Here is a 19149-nt window from a genome sequence, read left to right as displayed (position 1 = left end):
CTTTCTTCTCTGAGAGCAGGAGGGACAGCTGCCCATTGGCCCCTTGCAGAGCAGAGAGGCCAGTTGGGGGTCTTGCCTGCTGCCAACAGAGTGGTGGTGGGGTTTGGATACAGGGCCGTGGCAGTGAGTCCTTGACTGCACTCCAGAGCCCACTGAATCGTGGATGTAGAGGTCAAGTGTGGAGCAGGAAATGGGGAGCACGGGTTCATGCAGTGAGGAGGCACCTGGTATGGTGAGGAAGCAGACAAATGGAAGCAGACATAGCAGGTATAGACACCTGGGCCGTGAGGAAGTGCACAGCGGTGTGTGTACAGCTCATCTGGTAAGCTCTTCTGCAAAGAGAGGCAGAGATGGAGGCAATAACGAGGGAGAGGCCTGGTACTGCAGAGCCAGTGGCTCCTCAGACAGGACGCGGTGTGTGGGTGCTCATGGCTGGGCAGAAGCTGCTGGTGCCTGGACAGGAAGGCGCAGGGCTGAGGCACACACAGGTGTTGAGGGCATGAACTGACCAAGCAGCCTGTGCATATGGACAGTCTTCTTCCTCCTGGACCCTCCAGCTCCCTTGATGATCCACCTACTCTTGACATCAGTGTCCCCTGCTCCATCCTGTCAGTTTCACCCTCGCCTCTGTCCTACTCATCTGGCAAAATGCACACCTACCAGGCTCCAGCTGCTGCCAGTCACACAGTGGGCAGACTGGCATATCCATGTCCCCCAAGAGGACCCTGGGTCCCCAAGTTAGCGCTGCCCTTATGCTAGGTGAGGGCGGCTGTGACCACATCCACCGTCCTCCAGTCTCTCCACCATCACACCAAAAGCCAGCCTCTCTCTGGTTGTTCCTGAAATGTCCCCACATTGTCCCCCTCTAGACTCCACCTCTGGCACTGGGTGTTGGGTGCTCATGGGAATGGAGAGGGAAATCCTCAAGTTTTTCTGTTTATAACTGACATCTACTCTAAAGCTAATGCAGGGTGTGAATGGCTCTAGAGATGGAGCCACTGTGCCCCTGTCCCTGTCTCCTCATGGTCCAGACAACACGCAGTGCTCACCAGTTCTGCAGCGCTACTGCTGTGCTCCACTCAACCCTGTGCAACGTGTGCACGGATTGACGTGCTTCTGAGTTCTGCATCCAGCAGCACTGCCTGGTGCCGGGGGGCTACCCCACACTGCGCCACTGGGAATGGCATGACCACGTGTGGCCTCCATGTCTGCTGTGGGCCAGGGTGTCCTCCCATTCCACTGGGATGGAGATCTGTGCTGCTCCCTGCTTCCCTGTCAAGTTCTCCTGTGGACTGCGACCTGGCTCTCCTGGCACGAGGCAGGCACCCGCGGGCGCAACAGCAGGAGGCTTGCTGGCTATGGATGGCGCCCCAAGCCCCGAGCTGCAGGGCGCTGCTAGCACCACAGCACAGGCAGATCTGTGCACCTGACACCCTCCCGACATCCAGGTGGTGCCAGCCCAGGTCGCGGTCAGTCTGGTAGGCATGTCGAGGATCCCACTTCGGTTGAGTCTGCAGCTCACTGATCACTGATAGTGGAGAGTCCTGCACTCGTTGCTTATGGTGTTTCCCTGCCACAGCATCTTCGCAGGGGACCTTGCCGGCTGAGTGCCAGTGCTCTCCAGGACGTGCAGGGTCAGAATTCCCTCGAGGAGTCTCTGGCTTATTTGGTGGTTGGGTGGTTCGTGCCAGCTCTCCCTCTCTTCTGCCGGGGAGTTGGGCATGTTCTCCTCGACTTCCTTCAAGTCTGTGTGGTTTTGCTTTTCCTCCTAAGCCACTCAAAACTGGTTCTTCTGTGTGACGTGGGCAAGCATCCACCTCCTTCCTGAATGCTCAAACCCTCCCTGCCGGGCTCTGGGCTGTGTGGGGGGAAGTGCGTGGAAGGGCGCTCCCACCCCCTCCCTCCTGTCAGGCTGCATGCCCGGGGCTGATGATGGGAACAGCACATCCAGAGCAGGTTGGGGCAAATTCACGTCCTGAATACTAAGCTTCCAGGGCACAAGCGATATGAGTGTTCATTGATCAGGGTCATTTTTAGCTTTTATTAAGTTAATTTTTGTAAAAAAAGTTAGTTTTTTAAAAGTTTAATGATATTTTACATTTTTTACAAAGCCCTGCACATTTATATTTACTCTGAAGTGCTTTCCATACGGTAAAAAAGGATTTCATTTTAAGCTGTTTTCTGAGACAGTTCTTGGCTGATTTCATGTAACATCCTTGCTAAATGTTCTGGTTGCTTCTAAGAATTTGTTGTCAGATCCGAGTTTTCTATGTAGCCATGTGGACTGCAGGTTGCTCTTCCTCTTTTCCAGTTTTTGTCCCTTTCACTTCTTACCTTCATGCACCAGCTCAGAGGGAGGGGCCGGTGGCCCCACCCAGGTCCTGTGGCCGCACCGTGCCAGATGTCTCATCTGTCCTCGTGCCCCAGCAATCGCAAGCAGTGACTTGTCTGGTCATGGCTCTCTCCCCGCCCGACCCATTGGCAGATCCCCCGCCTCTCCCTGCGGGTGAGCCAGGGTAGCCATGCCACCATCTGCAGCCACCACTGGGGGCAGGTTCTCACTCAGTCCCTGTGGGCTCCCAACGCCTGGGCTGCGGCCTCCAGCCAGGCAGCAGTGCTGCCCAGGGCCTGTCCACTCCGGAGCCAGTGCGCCCTGAGCCCTGGTGATTCCAGCCAGGAGCTGCTGCTTCGGCTTCTGCCCTGGGGTCAGCACTCCAGTCCATCATTCTGGAAGGGTCTTGGTCTTCAGTCCTTCTCCACAGCTTCTTATGCACACTGTGTGTGGGTCTGTGTCCACTTTAAATCTTTATTTCACCTCATCCCCAGGGCTTGCCATTTTATTAATCTGTCAAAGGCCAGTGTCTGCCTTTGACAGTCTCCAAGGTGCACTTCTCTCCCCTGCTACCTGCCCTCCACCCCCCACCACCTGCCCTCTGTGCCCACCAGCTACCTGCCCTCCACCCCCCAGTTACCTAGCCTCTGTGCCCACCTGCTACCTGCCCCCCACCACCTGCCCTCCGTGCCCACCTGCTGCCTGCTCGCTACACCTCCCCACCCCCACCACCTGCCCTCCGTGCCCACCTGCTGCCTGCTCGCTACACCTCCCCTGGTCTCTTTCTCTTGATTACTTCTCGGTCTTTGTGTTTTAGAGATGCCCACTCAGGACACTAAGTCCTCATAACATGAAAGTGAGCCTCACACCACCCCAGGAAGCATGCTGCTGCAGACGCCCGTGTCGGGTGCAGACCATGCCCACTGGCAACTCCTGGTGGACTCCTGAGCCACCAGGGGCTGGGCGCTGTCCCTCCTCCGCTGAAGTCGCCTGCCCTCCAGTGTCCTCCAGGCTTCCCTGCTCCTGCCCTGCGTCAACCAACACCCTCACAGTGGCATCCGGTCACCCTGTGCGTCTGGTCCACCTGGAGGACCTGGACCATTCAAGTGGCACCAGGCGGGGTCTGGAACTGGTCGCAACTCCGAGGCGGGAAGACGCTGTCCTGGCTCTGCAGGTTGCATTAGGGCCAGGTTGGGGTCAGCCTCACAGAGGTGGGGCTTCAGGACAATGGCCAGAGGCACCCCAGGGACACCGGCCTGTGAAAACAACAGGAAGTAGGGACGGGCTGCCAGGAGGAGCTGGCTGAACACTGTCTGCAGGTGGCCCAGAGGGCCTCACCCAGCCCTGTCCGGGAGTGGAGGCAGCTGGGGCTGCTGGAGGATCCCTGGGTGCAGAGGCGACTTCGGGTGACGCCTCGGTGAGGCGATTGTCCAGGAGAAAGGCGGCAGAGTGCCGAGTGGGCACTGGCTGGGTGCCAGAAAGGCAGCAGCCTGGGGATGGACCCCGGGGCTGGCACAGGTGCAGGGCAGTGCTGGTGAGCTCTGGGCACCTCAGGACACACCTCTGATGTGCTGGCAGAGGCCAGGCCTGGGGCAGATCTGCAGGGCTCTGGAGAGCCCTGGAAAGGTGACACCAGCTCTCCCTGCGGCAGAAGCAAACTTGCTCTGCAACTGAGAAGAGCTGGGAGGGTGGACAGGTGGGCACGTGCTGGGGCCCTGTCACCACACAGGTGGGGAGGCCACCTCATGTGAGGCCACGGCCATGACCAGGGCCCCCCAGGGCTTGGCCACAGGGAGCTTGAAGACATGCATCCACAGGGGCAGGACATGCAGCTGCGGATGGGGCAACACTGGACACAGAAGTGAGGTGCAGGGGCCTGAGTCCCCGCCTCGGTTTCCGGACTTGGAGCCCACTAATGGAGGTGGGGTGGACAGGGAGAGGGCGTGTGCCCACTGAGCAGGCTGCTGTCCCAGCTGGTGCCTCCGGCCAGCACTGCTCTGGAGGTAGGGTCAAGATGCCCGCACACTGGCTGGCAGGGCAGAGGCACAGACTGAGGCCCTGCTGTCCTGCATGTCCTGGAGCAAGGGTTTTGAACACTTCCTGTAGGGATTTCAGGCCAGTCAATGTACAGAGGAGCGAAAGTCCTTGGAGTTGAGCACACTCCTCAGGACAGTAGGCCTTCTGTTTGACTGACTTGGAGATGCTCTGCAGCCCTCTGTCCTTGAGGCCTGGAGACATTCTCTTATTATGATAACACTTGGTACTAGTGAGAAACAAGCAGGCCGTGTGAGCTGCACATGTGCAAAGCTAACTGCGCTATGTGACCTAGGTAACTTGATATGACCTGGAACAGATAATAAAATAAACTGGACTGGCTTTTCCACGGAAGCCACTTCTTGCTCTTCACCATCCCATGTGCTTACCACTTTATTGCTCTCCCCTTAACCCTTATGGCTGGACCCCAGTTAACCTCTCCAACTTCCGACACCAAATGGGAATGGATCAAAATCAGAACCAAAAACATATTCGAAGCAAAACTCTGCGCGCGACTCTTCACGGCTCCCTGCGAGCTGGGCCTGGCCCTCAGCAGCCTGCTTCTCCACCAAGGGGCCCTCATGCCTCACCAGGGTCACCCGCCTCCTCCCTGTGCAATGCTCTGTGAGGACCAGCTGTTCTGTGCCACTCACTCTCTCCCCTGGAGGCCTTCCTCATGTCTGGCAGTCCTACCCTGCTCTGTCTGCCTTGGCCTTGTGCCCGCTCCTCCTGCCTCAGCAACCAGGGTGGTCTCTCCAAGGACAGTGCCGTCCACACCATCACCTCAGACCAAGCTGCCTGGAGCCCTGCAGGGCAGGGTCTTCACGCCCTCGCAGCCTCCCACAGCCGAGCCTGGGAGCCACAGCTAGGCAGCCGCGCGGGGCTGCGTGGGGCCAGCGCACCACGGGATCTGACAGCCTCCCGCTGGGGGACACCCGACCATCTCCCAGGAGAGCCCCGTGCAGTCCACGAGCCTCCAGCCCCTCTGCTCGGCTCAAGCCCAGGACTCCTGGGGGAGGAGGGGAAGTGCCAGGTGGAGGCAGAGCAGCCCAGAAGAACCAGAGCAGCAAGCCAGCACGGCCAGAGCCAGGCCTCTCGGGTGCAGAGAGCAGTGCCACCTCCATCCGACCCAGGGCAGGCAGACATGCAGCTGGAGTCCAGCAGGTGGGCAGGACACCAGCAGCAAGGGCAGCGGGACCGTGACCTGGAGAGAGGACCCAGAGCCTCCCACAGGGCCTCCACCGGAAGGGAGGCTGCTGACTGGACACAGAGCCATGTTGACTTCTTGTAAAACAGGAGCAGAGGGCTCTCGAAGTCGACCCACGTGTCCGGAGCACTGCAATCCCTCCTGCACTGAGCTGGGGGTGCCAACGGCTGCCAGCGGGGATGCTCCCGGAGCACAGCCTGGCCGTGATGGAGCCCTTGATGGAGCCCGCAGGGTCATCAAGGGGAAGCCGCAGCGCTTGGGCCCACCACCCTGGGGTTGGGTGGCAGCTTTGCCATTCGGGACTGTGGGACATTCCCCACGAAGACTGAGAACCGGAGGAGCTGGCGGAGGAGAGCGAAGCTGGGCGCTGTCCGCTCCCATCACGCTCTGGGCCAGCGTTCACAGAACTGAGGGTGGGGCTCAAGCCTTCCCCTGTCCTGTGCTGGATTTAGAGTTGGCCTTTCTTTTTCTTTTTCTTTCTTTCTTTCTTTTTTCCCCTTTGGGAGTTTTTACAAAACCTCCTGTGAAAAACTCAAGGCATCACCACAAACCAAGGCCTGGTGTAATCTTGCTCCCACAGGCCACAGCACCTGACCACCCCACTTGCCCCTGGTCCCTGCATCCTCTGCTGTCCCCTTGGACTCCTTCTCATGCAGAACCTGGAACTCTATGTTTGGGTTTGTTTTTCTTGCATAATCCAAGGAACCTCACGTCATGCTGAAGCCCGATGTCCTGTCACCTCCAAAATGGGTGCTGAGCCCAAAACGAGGGTGGCCCCTGGGTGGTCTTGCACATTTTGGCTGTTTCTTCCTGGGTTTCTGGCTCAGGTGCTGTTGAATTCCCAGGGTAAAGAGCATCAGTGACCACTTGTCCCCTCTGAAGTCTTCGGCTGGTCGTGAACTTCCGGCCAGGAGGATACCATGTCGTTCACAGTGGTGGCAGAGCCTCGGAAGCCAGGGAGACCGTTCCTGTTCAGAACAGGCCACAGGGGCCTAGGCTGTGGTCTTAGGACACAACCCAACAGGACAGCACAACAGACAGGGCGTCGCGTCAGGGTGAGAGCCGAGAGCTGAGGAAAGGGGAGCGTACCCAACAGACAGCGTTGGAAGCCGCACTTGACAAATTACAATTTGAGATAAAACACAGTTATGATCTTTCAGTACCACATAGTAACTGGTAGTAGATACTAGATGAAAAGCCGCCATAAGCTGTAAAATAAGGTACATGTGCACCAAGCTGCTTTTAGACATCAACAACAGGCAGAGCAAGGCATCCATCCCTGGAAGAAGACAGACAGACCATGCTTCATCCCCTCGCCTGCCTGGCTCTCCAGCTGGGGACAATCTTCTAGCCAGCCTGAGAAGGAGGAAACAGAGCAGAGTCCAAATTTCTGTCGAGATTACAAGACCAGTCAGAGTCCAGCGAAGCAGAGCTGGTTGGAATTTGAGGGGTCAAGTACCAAAGAGAAGGAATTCCAGAAATCTGCAGCAGTCTTCACAGAAGCCCAGTCGGGCTGAGCCTGAGGCATGGGTGTCTGCAGAGTCCATGCACCTAGCAGCTGCGTCCCCACCACCCAACGCCCAACTGAGAGTCCCAAACACGTGAAGGAGTAGGAAGCTTGATGCAGTGGAGAGAGGTCAGAAACAACGAGATACGGCAGATGACAGAAGTAGATACAAAGAGTAAGAAACGCTAGTATAAACATGTTTGGAGCTACAGGAAAAGGAGAACATAGGAGATAACAGTGGATCTCAAAAGAGGAGTTGAAGCTATAAAAGAAAACCAAATGGAATGTCTGTCTAGAGTTGAAAATTATTTCTAAAATGAAAATTTTTCTGGCTGAGCTTAATAGATGTGGCACTGCAGACACCCACTGACTTCTCCTCAGAAGCAAGGCAGCCCAGAAGGCGATGGAACCCCACCTCCAAGTGCAGTGAGCGGGGAGTGAGCTCCCACCCAAGTAACCCAGCAAGGAAGGTGCGGCAAATGTGCTCTGAACAAACAGGAGGATTGGGAAGTCCCAGCACACTCGGACCACAAGCTCAGTGAAACCCCAGCAGCTCAAACCAGCTAAAACTGAAAATGTGGGAGGCAGCAAAACCAATGGTAAAAAATCAGGGCATAAACCAATAAGGCTGGAAGTAGGAAAACAAGAGAAAAACCAACAAACCCAAAGGCTGGTTTGCAACAATTCTGGGTCTCCAGGCTCATGCAAAGAAAGAGGCAAAGGCAAAACCCCTGATTTATGACACGAGGCCAATAGGCCCCTGACACCCAAACCAATGGGTCATTACAAGAAATAAGATACAGCTGGCACAGTGGCAGGTGGCGGCCACACCTGTGATCTCAGCAGCTCAGGAGGCTAAGGCTGGAGCATCCCAAGTTTGAGGCCAGCCTCAGTAAGACAGTGAGACCCTGTCTCAAAATTAAAAATTTAAAAAGTGCTGGGGATGTAGCTCAGTGGGAAAGCAGCCCTGGATTCAATCCTCAGTTCCCACCCCCCCAAAAAAAGAAACTATGGACCAAAAGCTCTAATGAACACAGATACAAAAATCCTCAAAAAATTCAACCCAATAGCATATTAAAAATATGCACCATGAGATAACCCAGCTGCTGAGTCTCAGTGGGCCCTTCAGGGGCGGCTCCTGGTCAGTCACTGCCCCTGAAGACCATCCCGGGGCCTGAGGCACAGAGGTAGAGGGCAGTGACTTGGCAATCCTGCCCTGTGGGGCCTAGGCCAACTTGTGTCTTAGCTTTTAGAGAAAAAAAAAAAAAAAAAATTTTTGGTACCACGCATTGAACTCAGGGGCACTTAACCACTAAGCCACATCCGCAGCCCTTTTTTGTATTTCATTTAGAGACAGGGTCTTAGTGAGTGGCTTAGTGCCTCAGCAACTTAGCGAGGCGCTAAGTTGGCTTTGAACTCATGATCCTCCTGCCTCAGCTTCCCCAGCAGCTGGGATTATAGGCATACACCACCATGCCCAGCAGCTTTTTTAAAAAAGCAAAAATACATAAATAGTCCAACAGTAGGCCACATGCAGGCATGTTGACCCTGTTACCTGGGCTCTGTCAGCACATTCTGTGGTGGTGGCCAGGAGTCAGAGGACGATGCTCAGACATCCTGCTGCAAAGTGAGACAGGAGGGCACTGGAGACAGAGAACTCCAGTAACTCAGGAAGGGGACAGCCCAGTTTAAAAACACAGGCCGGCTGGGGATGTAGCTCAGTTGGTAGAGTGTTTGCCTCATCTCATATGCACAAGACCCTGGGTTCAATTCCCAATACCGAAAAAAAAAAAAAAAAAAAAAAAAAAAAAAAAAAAAAAAAAAAAAAAAACGCATGGAGGACTCAAATGGATGTTTCTCCAAAGAAATAGAAACAGCCAATAAGTGCATAAAACACGGTCATCAGGGAATGCAAATCAAAACCAGCATGAGACAGCACTTCACAGCCAGTAGGCTGGCTGTTCCAGCAGATGAACGAGCTGGGCATGGGGGCCACACCTGAGTCCCAGCAACTCAGGAGGCTGAGGCAGCGGGTGGCAAGTTCCAGGCCAGTCCAAGCAACTTAGCAAGACCCTGTCTCAAAATAAAACACATAAAGGGCTGAGTGTGGCTCAGTAGTAGGGCACCCCGGGTTCAATCCCCAGCACCCCAAACAGTACAGAAGGTGAATGACAGGAGCAGCAGTGGAGGTAGCCGGTCAGCAGCCCCGGGGAGACACCCTGGGACGGCCCTGCAGCGCCTACCCCAGGTGTGACGTCCACATAGCTCCACACGGGACTCAACGCAGCTCGCCTCGTCACGCCCACCAGCTGGCGAGCAGACCAGAGGAGAGACTGGCATGCTGCAGTGTGGACCAGTCTCCTGGCAGCCAACACAGGCCACAGGCACCTGAGCAGGGAGGCAGAGCAGGGTGGCTGGGAGCACTGGGGAGGCACCATGGTGCTGGGCTCAGGTTCTCCAGGGAGAAAGGCCATGTTCCAAACTGAGCCCAGCCTGCGAGAGGGTGTGGGGACGCCTCGAGAGTGCAAGCTACAGGGAGGGACACCCACAACCTCACCAAGGCTCAGGGAGGTCCTTCACGGAAAGCAGACCACGTGGTAACAGAAGATGGACACTATGAACTCCAGAGCCATCTCCAACAGAAACACCAGAGCAGTCAATACGAAAGACAGCCCCGAAGAGGAGAAAGGAACGAAGAACAGACCAGGGGGCTGGGCATGGGGCACAAGCCTGTGATCACAGCAGCTCTGCAGGCTGAGGCAGGAGGATGGAGAGTTCAGAGCCAGTCTCACCAACTTAACGAGGTGCTAAGTGACTCACTGAGACCCTGTCTCTAAATAAAATATAAAAAGGGCTGGGGATGTGCCTCAGTGATTAAGTGCCTCCGAGTTCAATCCCTAGTTAAAAAAAAAAAAGTGAGGGGAGCCAGAGGCAGTGGGGAGCAGGGTGGGGTGTGGGGCAGTGGGGAGCAGGGTGGGGTGTGGGGCAGGGGGAGCAGGGTGGGGTGGGGAGCAGGGGGAGCAGGGTGGGGTGTGGGGCAGTGGGGAGCAGGGTGGGGTGTGGGGCAGGGGGAGCAGGGTGGGGTGGGGAGCAGGGTGGGGTGTGGGGCAGTGGGGAGCAGGGTGGGGTGTGGGGCAGTGGGGAGCAGGGTGGGGTGGGGAGCAGGGTGGGGTGGGGAGCAGGGGGAGCAGGGTGGGGTGGGGGGCAGGGGGAGCAGGGTGGGATGGGGAGCAGGGGGAGCAGGGTGGGGTGTGGGGCATTGGGAGCAGGGTGGGGTGTGGGGCAGGGGGAGCAGGGTGGGGTGGGGAGCAGGGTGGGGTGGGGAGCAGGGGGAGCAGGGTGGGGTGTGGGGCATTGGGAGCAGGGTGGGGTGGGGAGCAGGGGGAGCAGGGTGGGGTGTGGGGCAGGGGGAGCAGGGTGGGATGGGGAGCAGGGGGAGCAGGGTGGGATGGGGAGCAGGGTGGGGTGTGGGGCAGTGGGGAGCAGGGTGGGGTGTGGGGCAGGGGGAGCAGGGTGGGGTGGGGAGCAGGGGGAGCAGGGTGGGGTGTGGGGCAGTGGGGAGCAGGGTGGGGTGTGGGGCAGGGGGAGCAGGGTGGGGTGGGGAGCAGGGTGGGGTGTGGGGCAGTGGGGAGCAGGGTGGGGTGTGGGGCAGTGGGGAGCAGGGTGGGGTGGGGAGCAGGGTGGGGTGGGGAGCAGGGGGAGCAGGGTGGGGTGGGGAGCAGGGGGAGCAGGGTGGGATGGGGAGCAGGGGGAGCAGGGTGGGGTGTGGGGCATTGGGAGCAGGGTGGGGTGTGGGGCAGGGGGAGCAGGGTGGGGTGGGGAGCAGGGTGGGGTGGGGAGCAGGGGGAGCAGGGTGGGGTGTGGGGCATTGGGAGCAGGGTGGGGTGGGGAGCAGGGGGAGCAGGGTGGGGTGTGGGGCATTGGGAGCAGGGTGGGGTGTGGGGCAGGGGGAGCAGGGTGGGGTGTGGGGCAGGGGGAGCAGGGTGGGATGGGGAGCAGGGGGAGCAGGGTGGGATGGGGAGCAGGGGGAGCAGGGTGGGGTGTGGGGCAGTGAGGAGCAGGGTGGGGTGTGGGGCAGTGGGGTGCAGGGTGGGGTGGGGAGCAGGGGGAGCAGGGTGGGGTGGGGAGCAGGGGGAGCAGGGTGGGGGGGCGAGCAGGGGGCAGTGGTGACCTGCAGGTCCAGCACCAGGAGGCCCTGAGCCCAGGGGGTCAAGGCTGGCTGGGACCCCATCTTGAAGAGGGAGAGCAGAGGTCAGTGTGATGGCCGACCTGAAAGCGCAGTGCCTCGCCTCTCTTCATAGCAGGGACGGTCTGGGCCCCTCCTGGGGCTCCTCAGGCTAGTGCCTCCTCTGCCGTGTGCTGGGTGTGTGGGGCTCCTCAACCTGACCCTGGTGACTGCTGGTCAGCTCTCTGCAGGACCCCCCACACGGCGTGCCTGGTTCCTGGGGCGAGTGTGGTGTGCAGCCTCGGGCACCTCTGCTCGGCTGGTGCACAGGCAGTGCTGACCCCAGGCAGACACAGACACAGACGCAGGCACAGGCACAGGAGGACGTGCACAGGACCACAGAGGCTGCTGTCCCCGACAGGGAAACTGGGCATGGGGTGGGGGGTAAGCAGCCCCCTGCTCCCAGCACGGGATCCTCTTTCAGGTGGAAAAGATGACGGTACTGACGCTGCCCAAACCAGAGCAGAGAAGCCAAGGGCATGCACGGCCCTAGCCCGTGTTCCTGTGGGGACTCCTGGGGGCAGGGACACAACAGATCACTATACAAAGGCAGTGACCAAAACGGAAAGGCCAGTCTGTAATAAATCAACTTATCAACAATCAGAGAAGTACAGAATAAGGCGCTCGTGTCTAATTCCTCTTGTAGACAATGAGGGAAAGGTCAGCGGGCGCTCTCCACGCAGGAGGCGGGGGATGGGCTCCGCTGGTGAGCAAAGCCAGTCCACACTGGGCACCCCGCTCACTGTGAACCAGAAGGCTGATGGAAGTTTGTGGCCAGTCTGAGCAACACAGCAAGACCCTGTCTCAAAAATAAGAAATAAGAAGGGCTGGAACGCAGCTCGGTGACAGAGCACCCCAAGTTCAACCCCTTGCACTGGGGTGGGTGGGGAGATCGACAGGGAGGAAAGAGCATTTATTTGGGAAGCAAAGAACCGGGACTGGGGTTCAATGAGCTGGCTGTGTCCGCAGGGGACCTCTGTGCAACAGGGCTGGGAAGGCAGTCTCTGCAGCCTCTGGCAGGGCAGAATCCTGGGTGGCTGGTCCTGGCCAACAGACCTTGAGGCCAGGCGTCCTGCCTTCTGCTGTCCTCCAGGTTCGTGCCCTTTGACCCCTTCCCTGACCAAGACACAACTGGGAAACAACACGCAGGTTCCCCTTCTCCTCAGTGGAAAGCTGGAGATGTCCCCACGCCCACCAGCAAAGGCTCAGCTGCCTCCTAACACCGGAGGCGGGCAGGGGAGCGGGCAGGGGAGGCCAGAAGGGGGATTTCAAGTGTTTCCATTTCTTCTGGTTGAGACAACTTTCCCAGGCAAGACACCTCATGTGACTGGGTGGCCTCTGTCATGGGACAGGTATGCTTTGGTGGCTGACCCTCAGGGAGGCCTCGTCTGCTGGGCCTCAGGAGACCCAAGGCAGATGGACAGCCCTCACTGCACCCAGAAGTAGCCCCAGAGGGAGCAGGGCTGCAGGGCTGCCACGGCCTGACGTGGCTCACCTCACCCCCAGCACCCAGGGCCAGGCCTCTGGGTGAAGCCCAAGCCCCTGCCCTGGGGACACAGAGACCCACCACGTGGCAGGCACAGCCAAGGCCTCCAGTGCGGTCCTTCGGGTCCACAGGGTCCCATCCAGACCCCACCCCAACAAGCCACAGGGGCCTTCCCCCTGCCCAATTTTCTCTCCTGGACCTGGCCCAGCCCAGGACACACTGGTGGCTTTGTTCAGTGCTCACAATCTGCCAGGTGAGGGGCTCTGGTTGCTACAGGAACCCAAGGATCAGCTCCATGGGGTTCGGACTTAACTCCAGGTTTTTTTTGTTGTTGTGATCTTTTACGTTTTGCAGTGCTCAGGATCAAACCTGGGTCACGGGCACAACGAGGTAAGCATTCTACCTCTGAGCTATCCCCTCAGCCCTGACCTGGGCTTTAGATTTCAATTTATCCAAAGAGGGAAAAAAGGGAGATGTGGCAGATCCTCCCACCACAGTTGCCTACCCAGCCCCAGGGGGCCCACCCCCACCCCTGGGGCCAAGGTGATCACTACAGGCAGGCCAGGTCCAGTGAGGCTCAGCAACCCACGTCAGGTTCATGTGGTGGGTGCCTGTTTCCAGTGGTCAGAACTGGCCGTGAGGAGGTCTATAGAGGGGCCCTGACCCACCAGTGTTTCTCCCTTCATTGCTGACCTTCTGATGCCCCAGAGGTTCCCGGCTGGCCTGGGTCTGATCCAGTGTAAAGCATGCGGTCACCTCCCTTCCAGGCTTGGTGGGGCCAATGATGTCTCATGTCCAAGTTCCAGGCAGCTCCTTATGCCACCTCCAGGCAGAGGTGACCTGCCAGCCCCACAGCCCAGAACCACCCCGAGCTTGTAAGGGCCAAGGTCCCAGTGCTCCTGGAGGAGAGCACCCAGCAGCACCCAAAGCAGGGTGGTGTGGTCGAGCCTGCAGGAAGGCCCTACGCAGGCTGCCCGCACAGCGCAGGAGGGCTGTCTCCCTGCAGGAGCGCCTCCCTGAACCGCCCGTGCTGGAAGCCAGAGCCTCTGATCTATTTTTCATGGAGCTTACAAGCTCCCCTGTGGTGGACGCGGCCAGCCCGCAGGAGCGCAGCAGGAGGCCTGGCTCCAGCCCCACTGTGCTGACCAGGCCAACTCAGGGATGTGGAGGTTTGCCTCTGCCTCACAGTGGCCTCCAGCGTGACTCCTGGCCCTAGCGCCTGGCGCTGGACACATGCAGGCACGGGCACACAGCGCAGGCTCCCCTGCGGTCCAGTGGAGTCCCTGCTGCAGGGGATGTGGGGCAGTGGCCCAGCCCGGGAAGTGCATGAGGGGCTCTGCAGAGACCAGCAAAGCGTGGCGTCAGTGACACTCACTTAAAGTACTTTTTTTTTTTATTGATTTCATTGAAAACAGAACAAGAAATGGTCTGAGCCAAAAGACTGCTCTTAAAACTGTCAAAAACATTTTAACAGAAAAAATAAACATGACTGCAATATGAATGTTTTAGAAGAGTCACACAAAAAAACCCACGGCTGCTGCACTAGTTACAGTATTTAGAAAGGTATATGCCAAAAAAAGTACATGACCTGCCAGGCCGTCACACAAAAGGCGACGGCAAATTTATTTCAACTACAAGACTAACGTTTTAAAAAAGTTTTTCCTGCATTTTATTCTAAAATCACTTTGTTCTCTTTTTACAGTTGATAGTTTATTTTCAGGTGGTGAGTAGAAACCACACCAGGTTCAGCACCGTTGTCTGTGTTGTGTTTATTCTTTGTCTGTCCTTGTGTTCGATAAGGGAGGGAAGCAAATCAGCTGACTCGCCGTCATCGCATGTGGCTTCAGATCAAGGGCGCCAGCCTCAAGGGCCTGGCTGGGCGGTGCAGGTCCACCTGCACCCACTGCCTCCTCGCAGAGAAGTGCCAGTTAAGAGTTTTGATACATAGGACTAGATATAGGATTTCTTTAAAAAGCAGACCCACGTTTTGGGCCTGACCTCGCCCAGGCTGTGACAGGAGACTGGCACCTGGGAGGGGGCACCAGCTACACAGGGTGAGGGTGGGCAGGCCTAACGGAGCAGCTGTGGGTGATGGCGGTTTTGGCGGGCGCCACACAGGAGTCTGGGCTGGACTGGAGAACAAACCAACCCAGTGGTGGAGTGAGGACCTCAGAGATCAGAGGGAGAAACGAGAAATGTCGCAAAGACAGACCACCGTCGGAAACTCACAAGGTCACACCACGCGGAGCCCCAGCATCTTCCGAGGCGCATGGTCCAAAGTGGGCTCCAGCCTGAGCAGCAGGCCGGGCTGCAAGGCCTCAGGTCTGGGGCACTGCTGGGAGGTGTCTGTTCCCCTGGTCCCTCTGCAGCGCCTCCTAACCGCAGTCCATCAGAACCAGATACCCAGCCTCCGCCGGCCCCGCGGCGTCTCATAGTGGGTCAGTGGCAGCTGTAGAGCTGGTGTCAGGCAGGCCATTCTCCTGAGCCTCCTGGGCTGCGCTGGCCTGCCGCTGGGCCAGGGCGGCACTTGAGTGCCGGCACTTGGGAGAGCCACAGCGGCAGCTGAAGAGCTTGCCCTTGATGTCCCAGAAGCGTTCCCCGTAGTCAAACCTGGGGGACCAGAACTCAGCACCTCTATGGCCAGACAACGGTGGTCGGGTAGGCTGCCCACCCCAGCCTGTCCCATCCGGGCCCTGACGGTCAGGGCGCGCCCAGTCTGGCAGCACATGCGTGACCAGGAAGCAGCACCCACGCCCACCCGGTCCCACTGCACCTGGAGGCCCTACGTACCCCAGCTGTTCTCCAGCCTGGATCAGGCGGGTGCTGAAGAATGCGATCCTGGGAAACCGCAGGTCCTGGTGAGACATGAAGACGCGCACGGGCACGAGGTTGGGCTCGCAGTGGTGGTTGATGAATCGGCTGACATTCCCGTAGAACCGAGCATCGATGCAGTACACCTCTCCATCCTGGGGGCGAGAAAGCCAGACAGTCGCACAGGCCGCTGCCCAGCAGTGGCACCCAGGCGTGCCCCCGGCACACTCAAAGGATCTCCTGCTGAGGCCTGAGGCAGTAACGCAAGGGCCGGGCAGGGCAGGTGTCTGTACAGTCCAAGGCCAGGACGGCCCCACAACACTGAATCCCATGTCACAGAGAGGGTTTCTTGCTAACTTGGGAGCACGGAGAGAACCAGGGTTCCAGGCGGCCCACAGACTCGGTCTGGCATCTCTCACAGCAGGAGGGAGACTGGGTGGACTGCTCTGACCCAGGAGCCCTACAGATGCAGAGTTCTCTGCCTAGGGACCCAGGTCAACAGCAGCAATGACTCAGGCACTGCCCCACTGGATTGTGTGGGGCTGCTCAGGGTGGACAGACCCCAGGTGCTGTGTGCCCAGCCTGCACCACCAGAATACGGCGGCCTGAGCAGCGGGGCTTACAGTATGGATATCACACAGCAGAGGAAAAGCAACCCCTCAGGGAAAAGCCAGGTCAACCAGAATGAGGTATGCTGAGGTATGCAGGGAGCCAAGTCCTGAGGAGGGGAGGGTTTGGGCAGAGGCTGCCCCTGGCCACACCTTTGTAAGTATTAACCAGAGGGTCAATGGCACTCACAGAGGTTAAGAGAACCTAAACTCACACCAACCACAGGGAAGCACAGGGCAGGAGGCAGCGCTCCACTATGTAACGTTGGGATGAGGTGATGCCTGGACTCCAAGAGAGTCAGAGTCACGGACACAGACAAGTTCCCTCCATCAACACCCCCACAAGAACAGATGCCCTCAGAGGCCACGGTGGGAGCAAACTCCACAACAGCCACTAAAATAAAAGACCCCCAGCAACCCATAACCCAGGCCCACAGTTCCAAGAGGTTCAGGCACGTACTACGTGGAACACCAGGAGGAGGAGGACACTCTCAGAAGACAGTCTGATGTGCTCTGCCCCAGGGGAACCAGACGCTGCCCTGGGGTGGGTGTCCCTGTGCAGAGGTGACAGCCATCCGCAACCAGGAGAACCAGGGTGCTTCCAGTGCCAGGATGCCTCAGGAAGTGGGAGGTCTCAGAAGAGAAACTCATGATAAAAAGAATCAGGTGGGGATTCTGATCAAAATCCACCACTGCTAACTTGCCACTGAGTGGACCAGGGACCCCCTGGTGACAGTGAACATAGTGAACTGCAAACCAAGTGTCTGCACACCAGTTGGTCACTGCGCTGCTGTCTGGGGAGGCGGAAAAAGCCAACCTTGACCCCGACATCCTGAACAGAAGGGGTGAGGGAGAGTCGCACATCCTGTCCTGTCAGCTCACTGACCCTGGGGTGCAGGACAGGCAGAGGCAGGGACAGACACACACTGACCACTCCTCGAGTGAGCAAGTGCAGTGGAAAAGGACTGGGCCTGCACCGTCACCTTTTGCACATGGTTCCTAGTGGCAGAGGATGGCTGCTGTGGTCAGAACATCTGCATGCCCTTCACACTGCCAGGGACATGTGGGGAGGTGGCCAGATCATGGTGGGACCACACCTGAGGAAAGGGGTCCAGAGCTGCCGGCCTCTCTGCACAGGGACACAGAGAGAAGGCGCTGAGCCCTCACCAGACACCAACTGCTGCATCTGGAGCCCCTGCGGCCTGTGAGCGGACGTGGACAGAGCAACACACTAGTTCTCATTTTAAAGTATGAAATCTTCTGTGTGATCAAAAATCAAAATTAAAAAATTTTTATTCCAAAACTTAAAATGAACTGAAATGAAATGAACTGAAATGAAATGCCCATCAAACTGGTGAGAACCATAGAGAAGCAAAACACAGTGCTCTGCATCCTGAGTGGAGCCCACTCCAAGGCCCTGCACATAGGCAGCGGGCGCCATCCAGCAGCCACCCCGTGCCTACTGCCGCCGGACACCAGCAAGGACCTGAACTAGAATTTCCGGGAAATAAGATTGTCACTATAAGAGATGCAAGATGAAATCAAACCACTTGGGTAAAAGCCCTGAGTCAGCCATGGACTGGAAACAGCGAGAACCAGCGAGACACTGGCTCCTACATGGCTGGCCTCTGGACAGAGGGTCTAGCAGTGCACCTAACAGCAACAAGAGCCAGGTCTGAAAGTCGTTATCCAGAAAGGAAGAGGACGCCCTGGGCAAAGGGCTGGCTCCAGGTGTGGGCAGGCTGGACAGGGCAGCCTGGTGGTGCCAGAAAGTGAGAACAAGGAGACCAGAGCCCAGAATGCACAGTTTCCACATTAAAGAATGGCTACAGCTGGTCAGAGCACGCTGAGCACGAGGACTCCATGGTCCACGGGGCCACTCAACAGAGGAAACAAAAAGACCAAGCTTGCTGTACAGCCCAAAGTTCTGATGCTACCTCCTCACCCTGGAACAGGCAGCTTGACAGCCAGAGGCCAGCATGAGGCTTCCTGCCCACCCCCACCAGCATGGACTCGGCAGCTAAGACTTCTTTGCGTTTTATGAAGAAGCATTTCATTCAGCAAACATGCCAGGGGTGACAGGTGCCCCACAAAACACAACTCAGGGTCTTCATGGTGCAGAGATGTCAGGTAAAGGGGGAAAGTGAGGACCGTTTCCACCCAGAGGACAGAAATCAGATGCCGCAAACTTCCTTCCAGGACACAGTTGAAGTGAGGGAAATGTGGAAGGGCAGAAGGGCAGAGGCGGCCAGGGTAAGACGGCAAGTGAGGAGGTCAGGGCAGGGCCAGGCCAAAGGAGCACGGAGAGGGTCTTCCAATGAGGTCAACCTCCTGCTTGACAAAACTGCTTCTGGACACAAGCGGGAACCCAACAAAAACACTAAAACAGACGTGTGGACACAAAGGACATCAATGAATAGCCAGGGGAGTGGGGAAGGGGAAGGAGGAAAGGAGAAAGTTCCAGAGGCCATAAAAAGAACAGGCCCCAATTCCCTCACCAGACTCCCAGCTCTGGGGTCCCTGCTCTTTGGAGAAGTCTGTCACTGTCACTTTAGGAATAAAGGGGCTGTTTGCTTGCTATCTCTGTGCCTTGCCCTTCAATTCTTTGCTGAACAGAGAAAACAAACCCAGCACCCCTAGACGGCAACAGAACACAGTGCCACTGAGTTCCAGCCCAGCCTCCTGGTAGGCAGGAAGCATCAGGGGCAAGGAATGAAGGAGCAGGCACACACCTATGAGACCTGGGAGGACACAGCACGGTCACAGGGCACCCCTCTCCCTGCTGCAGAGCAGTGGCTCTGCACAGATGCCTGGCTGGTGCTCACCACTGATCGCACTGCAGGGGCTCACTTTCACCCACTGGAAGTATGGGCTCTGCACTCCCCACAGCCAGCTGCCAGGGGAAAGGTGCTTCCTGCAGCGCTGAGCTCAGGTGGGGT

General features: G+C 57.8%; 1 protein-coding gene across 21 annotated transcripts in view; it reads right to left on the bottom strand.

The window, feature by feature from the left end:
- Positions 1–14151: 14151 nt before the first annotated feature.
- Positions 14152–19149, bottom strand: part of EHMT1 (euchromatic histone lysine methyltransferase 1) — a 151952-nt gene continuing 146954 nt past the window's right edge. For 16 of the 21 annotated variants that reach the window (XM_079112741.1, XM_079112748.1, XM_079112755.1 and 13 more), the window contains 2 exons: positions 15582–15757; positions 14152–15425 (listed from right to left, as the gene is read on the bottom strand). In XM_079112741.1, coding sequence (XP_078968867.1) covers positions 15221–15425; positions 15582–15757 — 381 coding nt within the window. In that variant the 3' untranslated portion in view covers positions 14152–15220. The remainder of the gene's footprint in view (positions 15426–15581; positions 15758–19149) is intronic. The other 5 variants (XM_079112738.1, XM_079112739.1, XM_079112747.1 and 2 more) reach the window with 1 other exon arrangement.

Source organism: Sciurus vulgaris, assembly GCF_902686455.1.
Source record: "Sciurus vulgaris genome assembly, chromosome: 15".
NCBI lineage: Eukaryota > Metazoa > Chordata > Mammalia > Rodentia > Sciuridae > Sciurus > Sciurus vulgaris.
This window is presented reverse-complemented; position numbering and strand designations above follow the sequence as displayed.